We start from the raw sequence: 27,030 nt of genomic DNA, 5'->3' as shown, positions 1-27,030 counted from the left end.
TTCATCTGCCATTCCTCCACTGTTGGAACTTCTTGTGTTTTCCAATTCTTAGCTAACAAAATTCTAGCTGCAGTTGTGGCATACAAAAACAATCTAACATCTTTCTTGGGCATTTCCAGACCTGTTATTCCAAGAAGAAAGGCCTCTGGTTTCTTAATAAATGTATATTTCAACATTTTTTTCAATTCATTATAAATCTTCTCCTAGAAGTCTTTCACCTTGGGGCAGGTCCACCACATGTGATAAAAGGTACCCTCTTTTTCTTTACATTTCCACTTGGTGTGCTTTTTTCTTGCTTCCTTCTTGGTTTCTGGCCGGGAGGGAAGCTCAAGTCGGACAGGGCCTCAGCAGAAAGGGACTCAGACGTGTATTGAGAGAAAGGGGAGGAGCAGGCTCTGGTTAGCTCAGAGATGAGGGGGAAAGGCACTCTGCACATACTCAGAGGCACACATGTTCTACAAGTCAAATAAGTGTCTCTCTCAGGTTAACATCTTGGGCAGGGGCTGTTCATAAAGCACCTCTTCTTCCACGGAGCTCCTCTTACTTATTTATTATTTGTTTATTCTATTTATATCCCACCTTTTCCTCCGAGGAGGTGCTACACATAGTTCTTTCCCCGGCACCTGATTCAATCCCTACGACAACTCTGTGAGGTCCATGAGGCTGAGAGAAGGCAGTGACTGGTGCCCGAAGCTCACCCATCGAGCTTCATGGCCAAGGGAGGGGACTTGAACCCGGGTCTCTCCCAGGTCCCAGCCTGACACTCTTATCCGCTACACTGCCAGCCTGGGTCTTTTAAGGAATCTGAGACGGTGAGCCAGCCTGCAAAACTGATGGCATTTGCCACCACAACATTGGTGGTGGTTCTTGAGCATGGGCAAAATGATGCCACCGGCAAATTTAAGAAATACAGTGGTACCTCAGGTTACATACACTTCAGGTTACAGACTCCGCTAACCCAGAAATAGTACTTTGGGTTAAGAACTTTGCTTCAGGATGAGAACAGAAATCGTGCTCCAGCAGCGCGGCAACAGCAGGAGGCCCCATTAGCAAAAGTGGTGCTTCAGGTTAAGAACAGTTTCAGGTCAAGTACAAATTAAGTACTTAACCCAAGGGAGCACTGTAGCAACAATAGTGGTGCAAGTTGAATAGGAGGGCGGATGTTCAACAGGCTCAGCTCCTTTCCTCGCAGCGTTCCGGCTAAATGCACAGCCTGGGCTAATCTCGGCCTCAGAGCCACTGAAAGGAAGCAGGTCAAGCCCAGACCTGCGGGTGGGAGAAACTGGCCCCTCTCAAAGGGAACCGAAACAATCAAGGTGAAATGAGATTTGTTTCGACGTGTTCCCAGTTATGCTCTTGGGCGCTGAGGAATTTGGTTTTTGAAAATCTCCTAATCAAGAACATAGATGCAAAAAGGGCTCGCTCCGTTGCTGGAACGCATTGGCACGCCTGGGAGTCATTCTGGACTCACAGCTGTCCATGGAGGCACAGGTCAATTATGTGTCCAGGGCAGCTCCACCTGGTACACAGGCTAAGACCCTACCTGCCCGCAGACAGTCTCGCCAGAGTGGTGCATGTTCTTTTTATCTTTCTTGGACTACTGCCATGCGCTCTACATGGGGCTACTTTGAAGGTGACCCGGAAACTACCAACTCATCCAGAATGCGGCAGGTGGCCTGGTCACGGGGAGTAGCTGCCGAGACCACATAACACCGGTCTTGAAAGACCTACACTGGTTCCCAGTATGTTTCTGAGCACAATTCAAAGTGTTGGTGTTGACCTTGAAAGCCCTAAACTGCCTCGGTCCAGTATACCTGACAGAGTGTCTCCACCCCCATCTGAAGAATGGTATCTGAAGAAGTGTGCATGCACACGAAAGCTCATACCAAGAACTAACTTAGTTGGTCTTTAAGGTGCTACTGGAAGGAATTTTTTTTTTTGTTTTGACTATGGCAGACCAACACGGCTACCCATCTGTAACTCCACCCCCATCGTTCTGCCCAGACACTGAGGTCCAGTTCCAAGGGGCTTCTGCCAGTTCCCTCCCTGCAAGAAGCAAAGTTACAGGGAACCAGGCAGAGGGCCTTCTCGGTAATGGCGCCCGCCCTGTGGAACGCCCTCCCATCAGATGTCAAGGAAATAAACAATTACCTGACTTTTAGAAAACATCTGAAGGCAGCCCTGTTCAGGGAAGTTTTTAATGTGTGACATTTTAATGTATTTTTAATCTTTGTTGGAAGCCGCCCAGAGTGGCTGGGGAAACCCGGCCAGATGGGCGGGGTACAAATAATAAATTATTATTCTTATTGAGCCACCCTTCATGCAAAGGTTCATAGATATAGCTCCCCTCCTTTTCCCCTCCCTGTAACCCTGTGAAGCGGCTTATTTGCTTCTGCAGAGGCTTTAAGGGCCTCCACCTTTCCCTCGGAAGCAGAGCTCCCTCTGCCTTGTCACCTGTGCCAGGATGACGGCAGGTGCGAAGCGAAACCCAAGAGGCGGCTTAGGTGACAGCATCCATCATTTATGGCTCTGGGCAGGAGGGATGCTGCTCCACTCGGCCTCTCGCCCCAGACGCCTAGGGGAGTCAAGAGGGGCTCTGCATCCCAGCCTCCAGGTGGGACACGACTGAGCAGGTAAGAACTGCCTCTCTCCCCCCCCACCTGTGTCCTCAGCATCCTGGCGGTAGCGCTGCCTCTGTTGTTTCAGGTGAGGCAGAGAGGAAAAGAAGCATTTTTATTCATTTGCTGCATCGCCTTTTTCTCCAAAGATGGCCTGAACGATTCTCCCCCTCCTCATTTAATCCCTACAACAACCCTGTGAGGTAGGGCAGGCTGAGAGGCAGCAAATGGCCCCCAACGTCCCACCAAGCGAGCTTCAAGTGGTCTAATGGGAATTTGAACCCTGGTCTCTCCAAAGTCTTAGTCCGACACTCTAACCCAGGGGTCAGCAACCTTTTTCAGCCGTGGGCCGGTCCACTATTCCTCAGACCATGTGGGGGGGCCAGACTATATTTGGGGGGGGGAGGACGAAGTCCTATGCCCCACAAATAACCCAGAGATGCATTTTAAATAAAAGTGCACATTCTTCTCATATAAAAACATGCTGATTCCCAGACTGTCCGTGGGCCGGATTGAGAAGGCGATTGGGCCGCATCTGGCCCCTGGGCCTTAGGTTGCCTACCCCTGCTCTAACCACTACACCCCACTGGTCCTTGGTCACTCACTCCCAGAGCTCAGAATCCGTGAGGAAACCAATTCCCTTTGGTTTATTACTCATTCTATTAAAGTGCCCCACACAGATCCTAGCCCGAAAAGTTCTTTGCAAAACGCATGAGGTTATTTCTTCGTCTTTTTGGATCCCCGCTACCCATTCCCTTCTGATGATAAAATGACCGCCATATAATAGTTGCCTCTTCAGTTTCACATGCTGAATGACCACCTTATGGTGAACTATATCTGTCCAATGAGGGCTGGCACTGATGTTACTGAACTATCCCCACCCTGAAGAGTTGGTGTGGGTACCAAATTCAAAAGACGCACCTATCTATATCGGTAGTGATGTAAGGAAGTGAGAGCTGGACCATGAAGAAGGCTGATCGCCGAAGAATGGAAGCTTTTGAATTCTGGTGCTGGAGGAGACTCTGGAGAGTCCCCTGGACTGCAAGAAGATCAAACCGATCCATTCTGAGGGAAATCAGCCCTGAGTGCTCACTGGAAGGACAGATCCTGAAGCTGAGGCTCCAATACTTTGGCCACCTCATGTGAAGAGAAGACTCCCTGGAAAAGACCCTGATGTTGGGAAAGATGGAGGGCACAAGGAGAGGGGGATGACAGAGGACGAGATGGTGGGACAGTGTTCTCGAAGCTACAAACATGAATCTGACCAAACTGCGGGAGGCAGTGGAAGACAGGAGGGCCTGGCGTGCTCTGGTCCATGGGGTCACGAAGAGTCGGACACGACTAAACAACTAAACAACAACAACAACAATCTATATCGGAGGTCTCTTAAAAGCAAGGCAGGCAGCCAGCAGTTAACCTGGATCTGGTTTGTTAGAAAAGTTACATGCTTTGGAATAATGCAGTCTGGGTGGAGGGTCTCACTGGCTGTGAGGTGTAGTGGTTAGAGTGCCAGACTCTTTACAACCACTGGAGGAGCGTGCCTTTGGGGCTGAAGTCAAACTGCTGGAAGGCTGCAGTGCCTACTGTAGAGACTGATAGAGGAGAGACATGTTTTGTTGCAGCTGGGGCAGAGGAAGGGGTCCAGTTGTGCTGCAGCAGATGCACCCGGGCGTTTCTTCTCTCTGTGCTCCTCCCAGAGGTCATTCCTCCTCTGGTCACTCTCTCCAGACACTGCGGTCATCCTCAAGGGATTCCAACAGGGCAGGTTGGTGTTGCCAGCCTTCATATCATGTTTGAAGACATCTTCGTAGTGCACAGTTAGTCTGCCAACTGGCTTGGCACCCGAAGCCAGCTCCCTGTGGAGCACGTCCTCGGGGACCCTGCCATCTTCCATTCTGTGGACATGACCAAGCCAGCGTAGACAGGAGTGTGAACAGGCTGGGGATGTGGGCTTAGAAGAGCGCATCTTTGTTTGAAAGCCACCACCAAGAAGGTCTCACCTGCATCCTCACCAAAGATGCCTGAGAGGGTGGTGGGACAGAGAGGAGAAGAAGAGTTTGGATTTGATATCCTGCTTTATCACTACCCTAAGGAGTCTCAAAGCGGCTCACATTCTCCTTTCCCTTCCTCCCCCACAACAAACACTCTGTGAGGTGAGTGAGGCTGAGAGACTTCAGAGAAGTGTGACTGGCCCAAGGTCACCCAGCAGCTGCAGTTGGAGGAGCAGAGATGCGAACCCAGTTCACCAGATTACGAGTCCACCGCTCTTAACCACTACAGATCCTGGGCAGATTCGTTTGGGATAAAATGCTCCTCCAGATAGCCTGGGCCCAAGACATATAAAAGAGACTAACGGTGTCTATTCGTGTCTACTTAGAAGTAAGTCCCATCCAGATCCGTGAGGTTTGCTCCCAGGGAAACATGAGACTGCAGGCTGATCCAGAGTTTGGGGGTGTCACCCAGGTCTCCCCTGCCCCGCTTGGCCAAGGCACAGTCTGACCCCCTTCTTTGGTAATCCTCACAGAACTCTAGCCCAGTGGGTGCCATTAATTTGATTTTAAAATGAATTGATTTTAGAATGCTGTGTTACTTTTATTGTTGTTAGCCACACTGAGCCAGGCTTCGGCTGGGGAGGGCGGGATATAAATAAAATTTTATTTATTTATTATTATTATTATTATTATTATTATTATTATTATTATTATGTCTCCCACAGGTCTGAGGAGAGCGGCTGACTTCTCAGCACACCGCCATGGTCTCCCCGGCTATTGCGCTGGCGTTCATCCCTTTTGTGGTGACGCTGCTCATCCGCTACCGACACTACTTCTGCCTCTTTTACCGGGCGGTGCTGGTGCGAAGGGTGCGAGACTACCTGACGGGCATCCCCAAGGAAGAGAGGGCCTTCCAGTACGTCTTGACCCACACCATCCCGGGAGACCCCCAGCACATCTTGGAGACCTTTGACCACTGGAGCTACCACTGCGAGTATCTCAGCAACCTGGGACCCCAGAAAGGTGTGCAATGGGGACGCGGGAATGTCCCTGTTTTCGTGGGAGAAATGGAACAGGATGTCCCTGTTTCCATCAGAGAAATGTTGGAGGGGATTGAATAGGACGTCCCTGTTTTTCATGGGGATGGAATAGGACGTCCTGATTTTCATGGGAGAAATGTTGGAGGGGATGGAATAGGACGTCCCTATTTTCACTGGAGAAATGTTGGAGGGGATGGAATAGGACGCCCCTATTTTCACGGGAGAAATGTTGGAGGGGATTGAATAGGACGTCCCTGTTTTTCATGGGGATGGAATAGGATGTCCTGATTTTCATGGGAGAAATGTTGGAGGGGATGGAATAGGATGTCCCTGTTTTCATTGGAGAAATGGAATAGGACGTCCTTGTTTTTACTGGAGAACTGTCAGAGGGGATGGAATAGGACGTCCCTATTTTCACCAGAGATATGTTGGATGGGATGGGAATGCAGTGAGGAAGCCCGGATCCGTCTGTTTTTAATTTGCCTCTGTTTCTTTTTGAACAACCTACCCCATGTTGAAGGCCTGAGACACGATGCGATTGCCTTGGCCCCTTGACTTAATCAAGTGGCGGGGAGTTCCAGAGAATGGGCTCTTCTTAGGTCTAACTGTAATGAGAGGGAGAGCGCACACTGGTAAGGACATAAGCAGGGGTGCCCAAACTCTTTTTCAAAGAGGGCCAGATTTGATGAAGTGAACATGTGTGAGGGCCAGCCTGAGCTTTTTTTAGGATTGAAATTGTTGAGCTTTTTTACAATTTTACCCCGGGTTAAATCAACCAGAGGGCCGGATTAGACCCCCCGAAACGGACTTTGCACATGCCTGACATAAGGAGAGCCGTGCTAGATCATTGCAGGGGGTTAGGCTAGATGATCCTTGGGTCCCTTGAGAGGCACAACAGCAGGGAAAGAAAATAGCCACCATGTCTCCTCCGTGAATTTGTCGAATCTTCTTTTCAAGCCATCCAAACTGCTGGCCCTCACTGCCTCCTGGGGGAGAGAATTCTGTAGTTTTTAAACTTCCTGTTGCCCCTTCAATATGTTGTTGTATTAGACGTATTGTATTGGCCCAAATATAAGCAGCATCTGAATATAAGTCGCACCTTTAAAATTCAAAGGGGGGGGGACACAGAAAAAAAAGACAATACCAGAATATAAGCCGCTCCCTTAAAATTCCACAGGCACTCACACCAGTTTCGTTTTACCGTATGTCTGTTTCAGCAGCGAGCTCATAAAAGCCCATTTTTGTAAGGTCGCAAATTTAAGCCACACCGTAACCTTTCACGGTCAGAATTTGGGGGAGAAAGTGAGGCTTATATTCAGATCAGTACGGTATATCTACACATTTAGAAGCAGATCATAGCGGAAGCAATCAAACTTCTAAAGCAGGCAGCAAAACTGCTGATCCCGAATCAGAGTTTTTTATTTATAGCTGTGGCCGTTTTTTGTGGTTTTAGTCTAGAATTTTGGGCATATGTATTTATTAAGATTTTCAAAGTATTACAAAATGAAAAAAGAAAAAAGAAAAATACAAAATAAAAATAGTTAAAAACAATTCCATCTTTCCATTACTTATTTTTCATTTGCTTGTTTCCCGGACCTCCTCACACCTCCCTTTTTTGTATTCCAGTTCAATTTGTTAGTTCAGCAAATCCTTTCCCTCTTTGTTTATCCTAATCTTTAATCTTAAAATATTATAACATTAAATTTTTACCTGTTAATAATCCATTTTTTCATATTCCTTATAGCATTATAGCTAAAAACCACTTAACTTCTTATCCAACATCATTCTAACATTCATTAATTTTACAGTATTTCTGTAAGTAGACTTTAAACTTTTTCCAATCTTCCTCCACCGACTCTTCTCCCTGGTCTCGGATTCTGCCGGTCATTTCCACCAGTTCCATATAGTCCATCACCTTCATCTGCCATTCTTCCCTGGTGGGTAAATCTTGTGTCTTCCAATACTTTGCGATAAGTATTCTTGCTGCTGTTGTGGCATACATAAAGAAAGTTCTATCCTTCTTTGGCACCAATTCGCTGACCATGCCCAGGAGAAAGGCCTCTGGTTTCTTCATGAAGGTATATTTAAATACCTTTTTCATTTCATTATAGATCATCTCCCAGAAAGCCTTAATCTTTGGGCACGTCCACCAAAGGTGAAAGAATGTACCTTCGATTTCTTTACATTTCCAACATTTATTATCGGGCAAAGAATTTTGGGCATATGTTCTACTAATGTCAGTTGCGGTAATCAGTAACCTGCCCTGGAAGTATTTGGTGAAGGGCAGGCTAGAAGCACAAATCGCAAATAGATAAGGCCAGGTCACACGATCCCTCTTTCTTTAAAGTGCTCCAGGCCGCCTCTGCTAGAAGGCTGTGCCAAAGACTAGAGAGACCGCGGCAACCATTAAGGAATGCAGAACCACAGAATTGTAGAGTTGGAAAGGGGTCCTAAGCGTCACACGATCCCTCTTTCTTTAAAGTGCTCCAGGCCGCCTCTGCTAGAAGGCTGTGCCAAAGACTAGAGAGACCGCGGCAACCATTAAGGAATGCAGAACCACAGAATTGTAGAGTTGGAAAGGGGTCCTAAGCGTCATCTAGTCCAACCCCCTGCCATTTACAGCAGTGATGTCCAAACTTTTCCAAAGAGGGCCAGATTTGATGAAATGAAGGGCCGTGAGGGCCAACCAAAGGGCCAACCAAAATTGTTGAGCTTTTCTTAGAATAGAAGCAGTTGAGGACTGAAGTTGTTGAGGTGTTTTTTTAGGCTTTTACCCCAGGAAATTAATAATAATAATAATAATAATAATAATAATAATAACAACAACAATAATAATAAATTTTATTTATACCCCGCCCTCCCCGGCCAGGGCTCAGAGCTGCTAACACCAGTAAAATTACAGGAAAAACATAACGGGGGGGGGGGGGGAACCAACCCCAATTTAAAATACAGGTTAAAATGCAGCCTCATTTTAAAAGTAGCCCATAGATCAAAACCATAAGGGGAGGGAAACATAAGGGTCAGACTGAGTCCAAAGGCCAGTCAGAACAGCTCTGTCTTGCAGGCCCTGTGGAAAGATGTCAAGTCCCGCAGGGTCCTAGTCTCTTGTGACAGAGCGTTCCACCAAGTCGGGGCCAGTACTGAAAAGGCCCTGGCCCTAGCTGAGACCAATAATAAACTGCCACAGGGGCCAGATTCAACCAACCGGTGGGCTGGATTGGGCCCCCTAAACAGACTTTGGGCATGCCTGATTTACAGCAATCGAGCCAGGCGCCCTATATAACAGTTATTGAAAACAACCTGGTTTCAGTGAGCTTCTAAGCTCACCATCTCTTTTAGTTATTCACTTTGAAACATCTTTTAGCCCTGATGCACCTGGGCTGTTTTTAGGGACTGATTATTGCATTAATTTGCATTACAATTATTATGTTATATTTCCCCCCTTATCCTGCAAGACAGTATACGATTGTAAAAGAGAGTCATAGAAGCCGGTGGTATCTGGTCCTGGGTCTTCCCTCACAATTTATTGCAGCTTTCAAACTCACCAGGGACCGGTTGGTTTTCAAAGGATGAAGTTTCAAAGCGTTTAAGTGAACCAACATCCACGAAAGAGGCACGGCGGAAGCGATTCCCACCCCCTCCCAGAGGGCCCCCCCACCGCCAACACAAGCAAAGAAACATGTTAATAGACTCTTGGTTGCTTTGTGCCAGTTTCTGGTCGAGGAGCCAACAGCGCAGCTGTAAATAGTTTCTTGCACAACCAGTCAAACAGGCAGTGGTTGTACATGTAGCATACTCCAGAAGTGCTTGTACCATCTGTGGTGTCACTTCCAAAACTTGCATCTGCAAAGATTTCAAGACCTCCAGTCTTCTGACTGGTGAACCTCAGCCTGTAGTGCATAGTCCCTTTCAAATAGCGGGCTATGCGCTTCAGAGCTTTCCAATCCTGAACCGTAGGATTGTTGGCATGTCTGCTAAGCAGATTACAGCTTACAGCTATGTCAGGTCTTGAACATCTAGCAATGAAATTCAATTTGCCTAGAATGCATCTGTACAGCGTTGTGTCAGAAAACGCTTCAGCAGTACTGTCTACCTGGTAACCTGTCACCATCGGTGTGTCTGCTGGGTTTGCATCAACCAAATTCAACCTGGTTAATACATCAGCAATTTTCTGTGTTTGGTGTACCAGAAAATTACCTGCTTGGTCCTTCTCCACCTGCAGAGAAAGATAGTTGGATACCTCACCAAGATCCTTCATGTCAAAGTGCTCCTTCAGCTGAGCTAGGGTGCTTTGGTAGAAAGCCTGATTCTTCCAAAACATCAGAAGATCATCAACAAAACATAAACAATACAGTTTGTTTTGCCCCTCCTCCTTGACAAACACACATGGATCAGCTTTGCCCTGGTGAAAACCTAGAGAAAGCAATGTCTCAGTGAGTTTTGTGTTCCAACACCTAGCACTCTGCTTGAGACCATATAAGGATTTCCGCAGTTTACAGACCATTCCCTTCTGTATCTGCATCCCGTCAGGTGGAAGCATGAACAGCTCTTCGTTCAAAATCCCGTACAAAAAAGCTGTATTAATGTCGTGGTGGGAAACATGCAGTTTCTCCTCCGCAGCAATCTTGAGCATCAGCCGAATGCTCTCATACTTGACTGTGGGAGAGTAGGTCTCGTGGTAATCCTGTCCTGGTACCTGTGAAAAACCTCTGGCAACCAATCTGGCTTTGTGTCTGACAACCTTGCCATTCTGGTCTGTCTTGGCCTTGAAGACCCATTTGCTGCCAACCAGTCTCATACCTGGGACTACCGGTACCAGCTCCCAAGTTTGGTTCCTGTTCAAGGAATCAACTTCAGCCTTCATGGCATTAAGCCAAGGCTCAGCATCTTTAGAGGTTAACTCCTGAACCTCTTTGAAGCTTGAAGGTTCCCACACCTTCTCTGAGCTACTAAGAACAGCAGTTGCTGTCTTAGCAAACTCATCAGCATACCTCTTAGGAGGTCTGCCTTTGGTCGCCCTTTCAGACCTACGTACTAGACGCAAGTCTTCTGGACTCATCTCCTCTTTCTTAGGAGAAAAATGACCAATGGTGAACAGTGGTTCTTCCAGTTCATTGTCAGACGCATCAGATGGTCTGACTGAGGCCTTTGCACTCTTGTAGTCTGCTGTGTCATCACTCTCACTGACATCAGCAGCAGCGCCGCCCAATGAACTGGAATCCGAACTCTGATCATCATCATCATCATCATCCTCATCATCATCATCCTCAGCAGCTTCCTCAGCTTTAGCTGCTTGCTTGACATCACCTTCATCCTCCTCTGGGTAACTCTGGAAAATTCCCACATTTCCCCCCCACTTAGGATTGTACTCAACACTCCTTGTGAACTTAATGGATTTGGAGTTAGTCATCCATACCCTGTATGCACCTTTTTCGTACCCCATGAACAAACCATGTGCCCCACGCTTCCCAAGCTTGTTGGTTTGTGGGGTGCGTACCCACATGTCAGAACCAAAAATTCTCATGTGTTTGGTGTTGGGTTTCTTGCCAAACATCTTCTCATAGGGGGTACAACCAATGGGTGATGACAATCTGCGATTAACGGAGTAAACCAGATTCCCCAAAGCCTCCCCCCAAAACTTATCAGGGAGATTGGCATCATGCAACAAGGTTTTCATTCCTTGCAGCAATGTTTGATTTGCTCTCTCCGCAAGCCCATTCATCCATGGCGATCTGGGGGTTGACATGTCATGCTGGATTCCCTTCTCAGTCAGGAAAGCTTCAAACTGCTGAGAAGTGAATTCCCCGCCCCGATCGGTAAACAGACAGGAAATACGTTTACCGTGAGCATTCTCCAACCAAGCACAGAATGCCTTAAACTTCGGAAACGCTTGTGATTTCTGTTCGAGCAAAAACACATGAATGTACCTAGAAAAAGAATCAATTAGAACCATGAAGAACCTTGCTCCTCCTAAAGAGGGCGTAAGTGGCCCAACCAGGTCTGCGTGCACTAGCTGGTAGGGCTTGGAAGCCTGCCTGCTAGACTCTTTGCCTTTTGGAGCAACCTTCACCTTGTTCTCTGCACAAGATACACATTTCATGTGAAATTTACAGGGTTTGATGTTCAAACCCTCAACCACCTCTGGCATCTTGGCCAGTGCCTTCCAAGAGAGGTGACCAAACCTTCGATGCGCTTCATGAATGCAACCTGCATGAAGAACTTTGTTAGTTTGTGCAACACAACAAGAATCAGCATTAGATACAACAGCAGTGTCCTCATAAGTTATATGGAACAAACCATCCATAAACTTTGCATGCAACTAGTCCTCTTTGCCTTTACTGATGACACAGACGCTCCTCTTGAAGGAAATCTGAAAACCACGTCCAGTAAGCTGCGGGACGCTCAACAAATTGCTTGCAGCGCCTGGAACATATAGTACCCCGCTGATGGTTGTGTGCAAACTTGCAAGTTTCACAGTCCCTTCTCCTGCAATTTGCAACGTCCTTCCATCAGCCAGGTGGATCTCACCTTCCTGAGGCTTGAAGGAGATAAACAGGTGGCGATCCTTCGAAATATGGCGGCTGGCACCTGAATCGATAATAAACCTGCCTTTGGCTGTTGGAGCAGTCTTTACAGCAAGCAAACCCTTGTTTTCCACTGGCTTGGGCTTTTGCAGCTTGCCCCCCTGCTGCTCCTGGCCAGCAGACGTGCCTTTAGCCTTTGGTGAAGCTGTGCCAGCAGACATAGCCTTGTCTTCCACTGGCGTGGGCTTTTGCAGCTTGCCCCCCTGCTTCTGGTCAGCAGACGTGCCTTTAGCCTTTGGTGAAGCAGTGCCAGCTAACAAAGCCTTGTTTTCCACTGGCGTGGGCTCTTCACCCTCCCTCTGCTTCTGGCCATCTGCAGACGCCTGTTTACCTTTGCCTTTCCGGCCTCTGCAAAGGCGATGACCTTGGTTCTCACGAGAAACAGAGCTCTCAGCTGCCGACTCCTTGGCTCCCCCTGGAGGCTGGAATGCTGCCTGGGATGACATCACAGTCTGCTCCCCCTGCAGCTTGCAACCGGTGCCCTCAGCATCCCTGCATTCACTCGCATTCTGGGAAACAGCCAGGACCTCCGATGCAGTCAAACTCTGGGCTGGGATGACTGACTTGTGAGCTTTCATCAAAGCATACCACATTCCACGTGCAGTGGTGTTGCCAGCCAGCGTCTTAATTTCCTCAAGAGATACGGATAAGACTATTACGTCAATCGCCTTCGAATCATCGGCTTTCCATCTCTCTGTCAGAGGAACTGGGGGGGCCTCACTCACGGTATGCCACACCCTAAACTGACGCAGCAAACTCTCACACCATTTTGCCCAGGTTTCATAATTCTGCCCATGTAACTTAAGGCATTCAGCATTTGCCTCAGAAGCTTGGAAAAACCCCATTTCCAGCTTTCTGCTTTAGCCGTGAGTCTTTTTTTAACTTCAGAGACTCCTTATCTTGGCAGCCATTAATCACGATGCCTTTTGGCTCGGCTCCCAGGCCAATTAAGCCTTGCCGGAGTTCAAAGGCTCCGTCCGAGGTAAAACAGAAAAGCCTCCCTTTCTTTCGCTTTTCCCACTTCATACCTCTCAAACGCAGTCTGTTGCAGCTTTACTCTCCTGTAGGTGCTGTGAATCTGGGCCCATAACCTTGTTGTTGGGAAACTGCCAGGGAGATATAGTCCATCATGGCCCCAAGCCGGCTGCCGGACTTCCATCGATCTCCCGTAGCCAGGCAGATCCAGCAGTTAGCGACACGAAGCCTCAGAAATAGATTGCCACATTCCAGGCTTGTGCACACTGTTCTTTATCAGCAGAAACCACAGCCAGAAAGCTTGCACCGCAGAAGAGAGCATAATTTACAGACTTTATTTAGCGTTGAACAGAACAAAGGGAAAACATGACCGTTCTGAGTCAGTGACTCCGACCGACTGAAATCGAAAGGAAACAGCAAGCATAAACATCCTGTAACAGGAAATACGCAGACTCTGTGACTCACAAGCCTGCTCTCTCTTAAGGTGGAACGGAAATATCCTAACAGTTGTGCCCTGTTGCATTGGCAGCTGGCACACTGAAGCTGCCTGCCAACCGGGTTTTGGCGCCACAGCACATCCCTTAGAATTCTAGAGTTGGAGGGGACCCTGAGGTTCATGTATTCCGACCCCCCCTTGTGGGGATTGAACCTGCAATCTGGGTGTTATCAGCACCATGTTCCAGCCAGCTAAGAGGAGAGATTGCCTCTGAGCACGGGCAGAGAGCCAGTGTGGTGTAGTGGTTAGGAGCGGTAGTCTCGTAATCTGGGGAACCGGGTTCGCGTCTCCGCTCCTCCACCTGCAGCTGCTGGGTGACCTTGGGCCAGTCACACTTCTCTGAAGTCTCTCAGCCCCACTCATCCCACAGAGTGTTTGTTGTGGGGGAGGAAGGGAAAAGGAGATTGTTAGCCGCTTTGAGACTCCTTAAAGGGAGTGAAAGGCGGGATATCAAATCCAAACTCCTCTTTCTCTTCCTCTTCTTCTTCTTCTTCACCTCTGGCACGGAGGAACCACAGCACTAAAGCCTTGGGCTTGGAGCCAGAGGATCACATTTCTGCCATGATCCAGGCAGGAGGCTGAGCTCCCTAAGTCCGGCCAGCCAAAATTAGCAGGTCCCAAATAGCTTCTACAGCTGTACAAGCCGCACGAGACTTTAGCCCTTGGACTGCGAAGGCAGCAGCTATTCGTAGGGCCCTGGTGGGCTCCCCCCCCCCCCCAATTTTTTTTATCCATTTTATAACACAAATAAACAATACAAACAGAAATACAAACAAATTCTTGCCTTACCCTTATTTTTTCTAAACATTGTTAGGTGAGCTTGTCCCAAGTCCCCCCATCCGATTTTCATTTTACCTCATCTTTAGCCGTTTCATATATCATAATTTTTAACCATTTTTTAATCACACTTACTTTTACCTTAAAAATCTTCACATTTTATCACTTACAAATAGTACTATTTTAAAATACACTGTCTTCTACTTCTAACCCTACAGCCTATATCCACTTCCAAAGCTATTCTAAGATTTAAATATTAACATCTTTTTTCAAATATTCTTTAAACTTCTTCCAGTCTTCTTCCACCGTCTCTTCTCTCTGGTCTCGGAGTCTCCCAGTCAATTCAGCAAGTTCCATATAGTCCATCATCTTCATCTGCCATTCTTCTATACTGTAGTTGGTAAATCTTGTTTCTTCCAATTCTTCGCTAGTAATATTCTCGCCCTGGTGGGCTTTTTGGTTTCACAGCCTTGCCCAAGACGGTGCCCTCCTGAGATTTCGTACTCTGGCTCCCAACAGTCCTGGCCAGCCTCGTGGAGGGCACTGTCTTGGAGAACGCTGCCTTAGAATAACCGCCCTTCTTCAGGGAATAAATTGGGAAGAGGTGGCTGGCTGCTGTGTACCCTCCATCCTTCCTCACCCCAAACGCAACCTTGATTTGGTGCCTTCTAGCCAAGATCCTGGAGCGGCTGATCTATGAGAAGGCTCCCCTCCGCGTCTTGGAGCTGGGCACCTACTGCGGATACGCCACCATCCTCATCGCGCAGCTGCTGCCGCTGGGCGCCCGGCTGTACACCGTGGAGATGGACGACCACAAAGCAGCTGTGGCCGAGAAGGTCATCCGCCTCGCTGGCTTCGACGACGACACCGTGAGTGGCTTGGGCTTCCACAGCTGCCCTTGCCAAGCTGCCGGGGGACGGGGGGCAGAGCTAGAGGCAAAGTGAGGCGGTTGCCTTAGGGTGGCAGGCTCTGGAGAGCTGGGGAAAGCGGCAGATTCACCTCCTGTGCTTGTTTGCGCTTCCTTCCTTCTCTGCCGCGTGTCTGTTGTGCACCCGCTGCCAGGGTCAGGCATGTAACTGCAGCCGCGTGGCAGGCAGGCAGGCAGAGGAGGACATGGCATTTTCTGTTTTGCCCATGTTAGAAGAAAAACTGCTCCTTTTCTCTTCTGGGGTATTCCAGAGCCCATATAGAGTCCTTAAGCAGGTTGCCTATCAGTAGGAGGAAATAACAGAGGCCAACCAGAGTATATTGAGAAGCAAAGCGACTAGTGAGCCTGATCTTTATTAAACTGTTAGAACAGGGTCCCTACTCACCACATGCAGGAGAGAACCCAGAACAATGGGGCACAAACCCTTATACAGTGGTACTTCTGGATGCGAACGGGATCCGTTCCAGAGCCCCGTTCGCATCCTGAAGCGAACGCAACCCACGTCGTTGCATGTGTGGGTCACGATTCGCCGCTTCCACGCATGCTCGCGACGTCATTTTGAGCGTCTGCACATCTGCAAGCGGCAAAACCTGGAAGTAACGCGCTCCGTTACTTCCGGGTCACCACGGAGCGCAACCCAAAAAGGCTTAACCTGAAGCGACTTCAATCCAAGGTATGACTGTATAGACTTTTGAAATTGCCTCCCCTGTAGCCCAAGACCACCCCCCAAAACATCATACATACATCACAGGAGGAGGCAGGTCTACAGCAGAAATACACAGGAGGCTGTCTGCCAGGATACCTGATAATGGTCACTGATTGCTTTACCTGGGCAGCCTGGCCATTATTTTGTGATTTTAAATATAATAATAATAGTAGTAGTAGTAGTAGTAGTAGTAGTAGTAGTAGTAGTAATAATAATAATAATAATAATAATAATAATAATAATAATATATTTATACCTCGCCCATCTGGCTGGGTTTCCCCAGCCACTCTGGGCGGCTTCCAACAGAACACTAAAATACAATGACCTATTAAACATTAAAAGCTTCCCTAAACATAAATACTTTAGTTCCTGAGTCCCAGGTCATAGGCTCACCCTATTCATACACAAGTATACCCTTAAGACAGGATTTGCAAGCAAAAGGACAAAGGGAAGGCTTTCCCTAATTGCCTCCCTTACTGCAGAGGAATTTTTGAGGTCAGTGGGAGAGTCAAAATGGCTTCAGGATTGCTCTCCCACACTATTTCAGACACATGGTTCATATATTTAGATATGTGTGCACTTACGAATATTTATTCTATATTTGAGACTTTAAAATTCTCATAACACCCCTGACAGCAAAACCTCCAGGGCTAGCTAGTCCTGGCCTGAGACACAACCAAGCAGGGCAAACTGGAGCCATCAGAAGAAAAGATTCATATTCCCATATCTATTCCATTGTATATTCCTTTTTTTACAAATGCATGTACTCATAATATTGTATATTTCTTTACATTTTATTTAATACATTCCTATGTCAAGATGTACTCTTGGTCTTATTTCTCAGCTCAGTCTCTCTCCAAAGTCAATCGAATGCTAGCATAGATAGCGAACCTTTACTGTATTTTTGAACATATATCTATCCCACTTTTCCATAAATTTTTGTTTTGAGTTGCCTCTCAGGCTATTTGTCAACTGTGCCATTTCAGCAAATTCTTGTAGCCTGTTGTGCCAATCCGTTGTTGTCAGGACTTCTTTTTCCTTCCACCCCTTTGCCACCAAAGTCCGAGCTGCGGCCGTTGCATATAAAAACACCTCTCTAAACCATAGCTGTCAACTTACAGATTTGAAAAATAAGGGACCAGCAGCCTCGAAAATAAGGGATCAGCAGCCAAAATAAGGGATCAACAATTACTTTGATAAAATACATATTTTGTTGTGTGCAAATGGCTTGAGATACCTATGAGGTCCATAAATTACCAGATAGCATATATTCAACACAAAAAAACAGCAGCAATTTGTTGTTGACAAAGGACAGCTGGACATAGAAAGGGCACCATTACCTTCAGTAGCTTATTTAAGGGACGTCATCAATAAGGGACAGCAGCGGGACATGGCGCTGGGATAAGGGACTGTCCCGCCAAATAAGGGACGCTTGGCAGCTATGCTCTAAAGGCATTTGGGATGTCCCTGCCAACAATACTTAACAGAAATGCCTCTGCCTGTCTTTCAACCGCTTCTCTCGTGCAGGTGGAGCTCATCCGGGGACCCTCGCAGGAAGTCATCCCCCAGCTGAAGGAGAAATACGGGCTGAGCCACGTGGACTTCATCTTCATGGACCACTGGAAGCGCTGCTACCTGAGAGACCTGCAGCTGTTGGAGGCCCACGACCTCCTCCTGGAAGGGGCCACCATTGTGGCCGACAACATCATCTTCCCCGGAGCGCCTCATTTCATGCAGTACGTCAAGGCCTGCGGCAAGTATAAGTGGAGGATTCACAGGACCAGTCTGCAGTACTTCCGGGCCATTCCCGACGGCATGGCCCAGCTCACCTGGACGGGTCTGCAGTAATGGGAGATGCCACAGTTATAGGAAAAACTGCTCCGTTTCCCTTATGGGGTATTCCAGAGCCCGTATAGAGTCCTTAAGTGGCTCCCCTATCGGCAGGAGGAAATAACAGAGGCCAACCAGAGAATATTGAGAAGTGTTGCAGGAACCCCCCCCCCCATCATTCAGTTTGTACAAACACGACACACACACACACACACTCACACATGACACACGTGACGCTTCGGTTATAAATTCATAGAAAATCAGCCGTACATCGGATCTGTACCGTTCCACTTTTATTTTACACCCTGAAGGAAGGACTATCAAAGGGGGGGGGGAGACTTGACACAAGGCAGCCATAATCCCCCAAACAAGCTCTACCCAGTTGGCATGCCAACCTTGATGGTCCTAGACAGAAGATCATTACACTCACAAAGGACCTGCGTATGGAAGTGGATTCAGTATGGACTGAAACAAAGGACAGTGACCAGCCCTTCCCTCTGGGGGCAGGAAACAGTGAACTCCTCTTTGTCCTCAGGAATGTAATCATGGGGAGGGGGAAAGGAGGAACTGGACAGGTGACAGGACACTCAGGTTACCACAACTCCTCCCTGAACCCCTCCTCTTTGTGATGTGTCAATGATGTAGTCATGATGTAGTTATGATGTAGTCTTAGGGGTGTAGAATGGGGGATTAGTAGCTAATAAAAGTTGGGGTCTTCTTTTGTTCGGGGCTTCCATCTTGTTCCACCTTGGGGCAGTCCTGTCACAACAGTCTTCAATAAAGACCAAGCCTACTGGCTGCTGTTTTGCTCTGGTATTCCTGGCTGGTGCCCTTGGTTTTTTGTGTGTCCAAGGGAGCCCTCAGATTTCTCCGTTAACAGAAGCAAAGCGGCTAATCAGCCTGATCTTCAAGGAACGGTTGCAACAGGTCCCCTCTCACCACACACAGGAGGGAGAACCCAGAACAATGGTGTGCAAGGCCTTATAGTTTTGAAATTGCCCACCCAGTTGCCCAAGACCCCCCCCCAAAAAAATCATACATACATCACAGAAAGAGGTGGTCTACAGCAGAAATCCTGTCTGCCAGGATACCTGACAATGGTCACTGATTGCATTACCTGGGCAGACTGGCCATTCTTTTGTGATGGTTAATACTTTAGTTTTCATGCACAAATGCGCCCTTAAGACAGGATTTGCAAGCAAAAAGACAATGGGAAGGCTTTTCCCATTTTCCTCCCTACTGTAGAGGAATATGTGAGGCCATTGGGAGTCAAAATGGCCCCAGGATTGCTCTCCTGTACTATTTCAGACACATGGTTCGTATATTTAGATATGTGTGCATTTATGAATATTTATTCTACATTTGAGACCTTCAAATTCTTATAACATCGCCAATGGGGGCCTAGACAGCTCCTTCCTCAAGAGATGGGGTGGTCTCCTTCCTTGCAGGGAGGGAGAGCAAAGGAAGATCCTGTCCTGGTTTGCACCCCCTTGCAAACAGCCATGGAAATGGTACGAATATAACGAAAGCAAAATGACTTTCTCCTCATGCAAATTTCCTGTTTTGGGGCGAGTACTGAGTTCCTCATGGCAGGCCTTGCCAGATGCTAGAATTGAGGCAAGCGAGCTATTTGGGTGTCGCAATTATCAACTGGCAGTTTGAAATCTTCTCTGCCAGCAAACAAGAAAAGCCCCGAGATTTCTAGATTGGAACTGATTAACAGGCCTCAGTCTAGTTCAAGGCGGTTCAAAAAGAAGGCAAGAGGGAAACACTGTGAATTATATTTAGAAATCTAACTTGAATGATTGCAGAGAATAAAATGATCTGCCCTGACTCCAACTGTCTTTTTCCCAGTCTGAACAAAATACCAGGGGCAAATGGATGGGGCTTTAGAATTAAAGGAAGGAGTTAGCAAATAGCACCTCTCCTAGATGGCCAGGGTTTAGATGGGCTTTGCTCAAAGGTCAGTAACCAAACGGGCCCATCTCAGAACCACAGCAAATTCTACAACACCCTGACTGACTGAAGACCAAGAGAAAAACCATCACAAATTCCTTGTACTGATTAATTTAATCAGATTTCTGCCCTGCAATCACCGATGTCACCAAAGCAGCTTACAATAACAAAATTTTGTTTAAAAACTACTATAAAAACAGCGGGGCAGGCGAAATCTGTGAAACCAGGCCATTAAAACATCAAACAACAGAGGATGATTAAACGGGCTCAGACATTATTTCAAGTTGCTAGAGAACAGGCCAGATTTAGCCTGGTGCCAAAAAAGCAATGAAAGGTCCAAGATAAATATCATCAGGGAGGAATTCCCACAATATGGGCACCTTCCCTATCTATTGTAACCTCCCACCACCCCACCCTGTTTAACCTCCAAGCAAACTGGATCACATCTCTCAGGCAATACACTTTTTCACTAATGCTTCTAAAAATATTAGCGGCACAACAAATTCCCTGCATTGTTTGTGCTGTTGAGCCTGCCTGTTATTTCACACACCAGTTCTGTTCCAAACTGAATTTCTGCCTCCGCTACAGCCTGCAGGCATTGTTTAAAGAGCAGGAATTGGCTACGCTCTGCCCTCTGTGGTCAGAGACATCAATGCTTCTGAACACCACTTGCTGAAAAAACACAGGGAGAGATGCTCTTGTACTCAGATCCTGCAGTTACCACGGGCATCTGGAGAGCCACTATGAGAATAAGACCCCCATTGGTCTAGCCCTGCAGGCTCTTCTCAGATAGCTCAGTCAGTAGAGCATGAGACTTTTAATCTCAGGGTGATGGGTTTGAACCCCATGTTGGACAAAAAAAAAAAAACCTGCATTGCAGGAGTTGGACTAGAATGATCCTCGTGGTCCCTTCCAATTCTACGATTCTAAGAGTCTTTGGTTCTTACGTTCTTTTCTCAGAGGTGTGCACAGGGGTGGAGGAAGGGGGGGTACGATGGGTGCAGACCACCCTGGGTGTCACCAATGAGAGGAGTGACAAAATGCCAGGCAGCACTCACTGCGGGGCCTGCAGTGTGCCCAAGCCATGCGTCTTTCCTGGGAGAGACGCAGCGGCTTGGGCGTGTGCAAGCTCCGCGCTGCCCAAACAGTCCACCCGCTGCCTCTCCCCCAGCTGTAGGGTGGCTGAGTGGGAGGAGGCAGGCAGACTCCGGAGGCCCCATGGTGTGCCCCACCCCTATGGGCTGCTTGCTGTGCCCCTGGCTGTGCCGCCCCAGATGACCAAGTGGCTTCTTCCGCCACTGGGTGTGCAGGCATTTACCCATCACCACCACTGTGATGGAGCCTCAAAACACATGCCAGGGAAGAGAAGAAAAAACATAGGCCAGATAACAAAAGAAAAAAGTTTATTGACAAAACTGTTTCTGCCGAGAGCAGAAAACTGACACACCCACCCACCCACACACCCCAAACGCAAACAAAAGACCATCTGCCTTTGCTGCCAAAGTCAAGCGCTGAACCTCAACTCATTTATTCTCTGGAGTTTTTAGCTGCCTCAAACACTTCAGCAGAACGACAACGAACGAGCCCAGCGGGGCAGCACTTCTGCGGCAGGGATGGGGGCAGGAATGGGTCCCACTTCCCAGCCAGGATTCAGGGCAGGCCTGGATCACAAACACAACAGCCTGCTTTGCAAACGGCCCGGCTCGGGGAGACATTCCCCTCCTTTCCTGCTCCACGGAGGACAGATACACATCCAAAGGCTGGATTGAGTTCTTTTGGGAATCTAGATCATCCACTGGTCCTGATCTTGCTCTGCTCCTTCCATATCCACCTGGGGAGGGACACAAAACGATGAATTGTTAAGAGGCCAAGCTGAAAGGGATGCCCACTGCGAATGGATAGGCTCTTGTGAGGATATGAGCTACGTGCCCAGGCCCCCTGAGCTGCTCAGCTCCTTCAGCACTGCACCTCTGCTGAGGCCCTCCTTGTATTATTATTATTATTATTATTATTATTATTATTATTATTATTAATTGAATTTATATACCACCCTATACCCGGAGGTCTCAGGGTGGTTCACAGAAAAGATCAACATAAAAACCACAATATAATCAAAATAAAAACAACAACCCAATAACATCGCCTCCGTAAAGAAAAGAGTTGTCCTGTGTTTCCACTAGAAAGATTTAACAGATACTTGGCAGATCTGCATTCCCACACCTTCCCACATCAGCAACTACAATCTCAGGCGCTGTTGTGACAAGGATACTAAATCAGAAAAGCTAAGGAATAGTTTGAGGTCAAATTAAGCATGTGCAAAATGCTTACCCGTCACTAAGTAACAGCAACCAGCCATTAAAAATAGAGAGTTGGAGCAGGACTTCCAGGGCAGAGGAAATGACTTCTAGGCAGCACATTGCACCGCTTGCATTGAGAAACTGAGCATTGCAAAGAAGCCCAAGAAGCTACAATGCTTGTGCAGACCAGACACCCAAATGTATAGTCCTTTTATGCTGTAGACAGCATAAGGCAGAACAGCTATTCCAGATTAATAGAAGTCAGTTGCCATAGTCAGTTGCTGAGGCTGAAGTTCTATCCCATTGCAATCATATAGTTACCTGGAGGCAGCCACTTTTGGAGCATGTAGGGCAGACAGCAATGGTGTACACCAGACAACTCTAGTACGTACAAATGCCGGTGTCTTTTCAGTTAAATCAACATTCTTATGCTGCCTCCCTCATGGTCCGCTGTCTGGCTACAAGGGCGCCCCAGTGAATCCCACAGAATTCTTCCCAGATCTAGATGTGGGAACGAGGAAGCCAAGACCCATGAGGCGCCCCCTACCAACCTCATTGATCTCCCCATCATCCGGAGACTCGTTGTAGTCGTTCATCTCGTCCATGTCTTGCATGTCCTCATCATCTTCGGAGTCTTCCTCGCTGTCCTCGTCATCTTCGTCATCCTCTTCTTCCTCCTCGTCATAAGTCTGCTAAGGCAAAGCAAAGGCGCAGCCGTCACTTTCCTGCCAGCCTCTCCTCCCGGCTCCTGTGCGCCACAGAGCCCTTGTCCACAATGTGGGATCTTTCCTGTTCCAGCCCCTGGCCAACAGCTGACTTAACTGGCTGCTCTGCTTTATGTTTTGCAAACTGCCTTGATATGGCTGTTACCGTTAAAGGTGATATAACAATATTTCAAATAAATTCAACCATGTGGCTTACCATGTAAGCCCTCAAGACAATATTACAATTTATCTACAGCCTCTGCTATCCTCAAGGCAGATTGCAGCTTTAAAATGCAGGAAGTTCCTCTCAATCCTGCAAGCTCTCCTTCTAAATGATATGAAACATCCATCTCAGTTCCTTTCCCTTTCTTACACATGCAACAATCTTCTTAAAAGGAGTCCAGGATTTCTCCGCTCTTATGTAGCTCCTAAAGGGTAAGCCTAGAATTTCTCACATCCTAATTAAGCCTAGAAGGCCTTGTGCTTTCGCCGCCCCTCCCTGCAAGATATAGGTGTCTGTTTTTCTGTGCACTCTGCAGAAAATGGTTATAATAGCAACCAGGAGAGCAGTAACCATTCCGCTTTTAAGAGCAACCAGGGAAAGGCTCGATAGGGACCAGAGGGTTTAGGCTTGCAGAGAAGGAGGGATGATATGGGGATGGCAACTGTGAGATCCTGATGTAAATGGTCCAATTGAGCGGAACCATGGGAGGAAAGGACCCAAGAGATGGAGTGAAGCCATTAGGCACATCTAAGATAAGTGATGGTGGTGGAGGCAATCCCAGGGCAACAAGGCCCTTCCCTCTGGCGTGACATCATTATCTAAGTATGCGATGGTGGTGATAATAATAATAATGGCAGCCCATAACCTGCCCAGATCCACAGCTCCTTGAACAAACCCTCCCAATCTAGCTGCAGAACACCCCCGCCCCGCCCCAGAGTATCCCAAGGGCTGACCAGGTTGTTACCTCGGAGGCAGGCTTCCCAATTGGGACCAAGTTGTTATCTTTCTCAGCAATGCTCTGCAGCTGTGACAAAGGGAGAAAATGTTAAATCAATTTAGAGAGACTATCAAGGACATCCAAAAGGAAGGTTCAAAATGAAGGCAGGTGAATTGGGGGGGGGGGGGGAAGCGGGGGAAAGGACAGGCTTTCCAACGGATAAAGTATGAGATTGCCCTCAGGAAAAAGCTCTTTCTTTTTCCTGTTCACTTCACAGAAGCATAGAGTTTAAAGGACCACCAGAGTCATCCAGCCCAACCAATCACAGGTCAAGAATCCCCGACAGGTGGCCAGCCAGCCTCTGTTTACAAACCTCCAACGAAGGAGAGGCCACCACTTTTGAACAGCTCTTACTGTTAGAAAGTTCTTCCTAATGTTTGGCTGGCTCCATCCGACAGCCCTCCTCCTTCCTCTTTCTTATTCCCAAAGACACCTCTGCTCCTTGCATGGCTCACCCAGGCTTGATGCTGCTGTTCTTGCTGCTGAAGCTCATTCTCATCCACACATGGCCGGTCCAGGTTAAACCACAGCGCCTCAGTGACTCGTGGGAAGAGGGAAGGAAAGAGCGTGGACATGTCTTCCTAAGGGATTGGGAGAAGAAAAATGGTTTAAAAAGCACTAGAGTGGTACCTCTGTACCGTTCCGGAGCCCTGTTCACATCCTGAAGAGAATGCAACCTTCATCTGCGCGTCCCGCGATTTGCCGCTTCTGCGCATGCACATGATGTAATTTTGAGTGTCTGCACATGCACGAGCGGCAAAACCTGGAAGTAACGCGTTCCGTTACTTCCAGGTCACCGCAGAGCGCAACCCGAAAATGCTCAACCCGAAGCTACTTCAACCCAAGGTATGACTGTATAGTCAGCTATGGGACTATAAAGGGCAGGGGCAGGTCTGATCCTGTGTCCCTAAGAAACGACCCTTCACTCATTGGCCACACAGCCCATGCAACCCAAACCATCGCCACATTGTACCAAGGGATTCCAGGCACAGGCAGTACCCAACACATGGTCTTCAGCAAACACAATTCAACCTCCTAGTGCTAGAAAAACGAGTACTTGATGCTAACACATGTAAATGAAGCAACATTGGTTCGTTTTGCATTCTTTTGGATTGGATGTATCGCAGGCATCTCAGAGGGCCAAGGTAAAGGACCCCTGGATAGTTATGTCCAGTCAAAGGTGACTATGGGGTGGGGCACTCATCTCGTTTTCAGGCCAAGGGAGCTGGCGTTTGTTCAGAGACAGCATTCTGGGTCATGTGGCCAGCATGACTAAACCGAATCCGGGGCAACGGAACACCATGACAGAAACCAGAGCGCACGGAAATGCCGTTTATCTTCCCGCCACAGAGGTACCTATTTCTCTACTTGCACTAGTGTGCTTTCAAACTGCTAGGTTGATGCTTTTGAATTCTGGTGCTGGAGGAGACTCTTGAGAGTCCCATGGACTGCAAGAAGATCAAACCGATCCATTCTGAAGGAATTCAGCCCTGAGTGCTCACTGGAAGGACAGATCCTGAAGCTGAGGCTCCAAGACTTTGGCCACCTCATGAGAAGAGGAGATTCCCTGGAAAAGACCCTGATGTTGGGAAAGATGGAGGGCACAAGGAGAAGGGGACGACGGAGGACGAGATGGTGGGACAGTGTTCTCGAAGCTATCAGCATGAGTTTGACCAACTGCGGGAGTCAGTGGAAGACAGGAGTGCCAGGCGTGCTCATTAAGAGTCGGTCAAGACTAAACAACAACAAAGGCAACGAGGGAACTGAGTGGAGCTGCACTTAATTGCATCGTGAATGATAAATATAGGACTAATAAGGCAAGCAGTTTATGACATGGTGAAAGTTTTCCAGGGGAAGCCCAGCCAGATGGGCGGGGTATAAATAATGAATTAATAATAATAATAATAATAATAATATTATTATTATTATTATTATTATTATATTTGTTGTTGTTTAGTTGTTTAGTCGTTTTACGATCTGTCCTTCCGGTGAGCACTCAGGGCTGATTTCCATCCGAATGGATGGAAATATAAATATATTTCCATCAGAATGGATGGAAAACAAATATAATAATAATATATGTTTGTTGTTGTTTAGTTGTTTAGTCGTTTCACGATCTGTCCTTCAGGGAGCACTCAGGGCTGATTTCCTTCAGAATGGATACATTGGATCTTCTTGCAGTCCATGGGACTCTCAAGAGTCTCCTCCAGCACCATAATTCAAAAGCATCAATTCTTCGGCGATCAGCCTTCTTTATGGTCCAGCTCTCACTTCCATACATCACTACTGGGAAAACCAGAGCTTTAACTATACGGACCTTTGTCGGCAAGGTGATGTCTCTGCTTATTATTATATTACAAGATGAGAAACAAATAAAAATAACCATTACAATTATAATATTAAGCAGAGGACGGAGCTGGGGCTGGGGGCGCCTCCTTCTCTCCCTCCCTCTATGGGCTCAGGATTCTTTCCCCCCCCCACTTTCTCTCAGGCCCAGGAATACTTTGTGGGGCCTTTGGGCGGGGGTCACAGAGACCCCCCCGCACCTATTTTAGGCACTGCCCGGGGGTGTGTTAAATGGGCTCCCCTGAAAGCCAAAGGTCATGACCTCCAGCATCCGGGTCATTGAGCCCGCGGTGCCCCCGGTCCCCCCCCCCGGTGCATTTCCTTCTCTCCTGCCCCCCTTTCCCTTCTCCCCTCACCTCCCACTTCGCTGCTGAGGGAGAAGCCGGCCCCGGTTCGAATCCCCCATGCCCCCGGAAGCGCATCTGCCATGCTCCGGAAGCGCTCTGCGGCGGCGGGGGGGCGTGTTTCGGAACTTGTTTGTTTCCCCCAACATCGTTCACCGGAAGTGTTCCTCCCTCTTCACTTTTTTCTAGCTCTAGGTTTTCCACGTGCCCAGTGCGCAGGCGCCTGGGTGGAGCCTCCTCGTCCCCGGCGGCTGGAAAGGCTCGCTGACCCCGCCTCTCCCAGGAGGATGCCTGTGCGCCTGCGCAGTGGAGCCCTGCAGCGTCTCTGCGAGGGGCGTGTTTAATCAGGCGCTTATTGACGCAGCTGTGGAGGAGGGAGGGGAAAGGAGGGGCAAGTTATTTGATTGGCTGATCGACCAAGCAATGAAATAATTTAA

General features: G+C 48.0%; 2 protein-coding genes across 3 annotated transcripts; one reads left to right on the top strand and one right to left on the bottom strand.

The window, feature by feature from the left end:
- Positions 1-5,370: 5,370 nt before the first annotated feature.
- LOC114595274 (transmembrane O-methyltransferase homolog) lies at positions 5,371-18,113 on the top strand. The gene is made up of 3 exons (XM_028725581.2): positions 5,371-5,632; positions 15,154-15,350; positions 17,643-18,113. Exons 1-3 carry the CDS (start codon positions 5,371-5,373, stop codon positions 17,961-17,963), a joined length of 780 nt encoding a protein of 259 aa, XP_028581414.2. The 3' UTR covers positions 17,964-18,113.
- A 3,174-nt stretch (positions 18,114-21,287) lies between these two features.
- On the bottom strand, positions 21,288-26,763 carry ANAPC15 (anaphase promoting complex subunit 15). Of its 2 annotated transcripts, none has more exons than XM_028725778.2 (5): positions 26,606-26,763; positions 24,359-24,484; positions 23,871-23,930; positions 22,750-22,890; positions 21,288-21,732 (listed from the first exon to the last, which is right to left on the bottom strand). In XM_028725778.2, exons 1-5 carry the CDS (start codon positions 26,669-26,671, stop codon positions 21,685-21,687), a joined length of 441 nt encoding a protein of 146 aa, XP_028581611.2. In that variant the 5' UTR covers positions 26,672-26,763; the 3' UTR covers positions 21,288-21,684. The 2 variants fall into 2 exon arrangements, with proteins under 2 accessions (XP_028581611.2, XP_028581612.2); XM_028725779.2 differs by having other exon boundaries at positions 22,750-22,887.
- Positions 26,764-27,030: the final 267 nt, after the last annotated feature.

Source organism: Podarcis muralis, chromosome 4 (assembly GCF_964188315.1).
Source record: "Podarcis muralis chromosome 4, rPodMur119.hap1.1, whole genome shotgun sequence".
NCBI classification, from domain to species: Eukaryota; Metazoa; Chordata; class Lepidosauria; order Squamata; family Lacertidae; genus Podarcis; species Podarcis muralis.
This window is presented reverse-complemented; position numbering and strand designations above follow the sequence as displayed.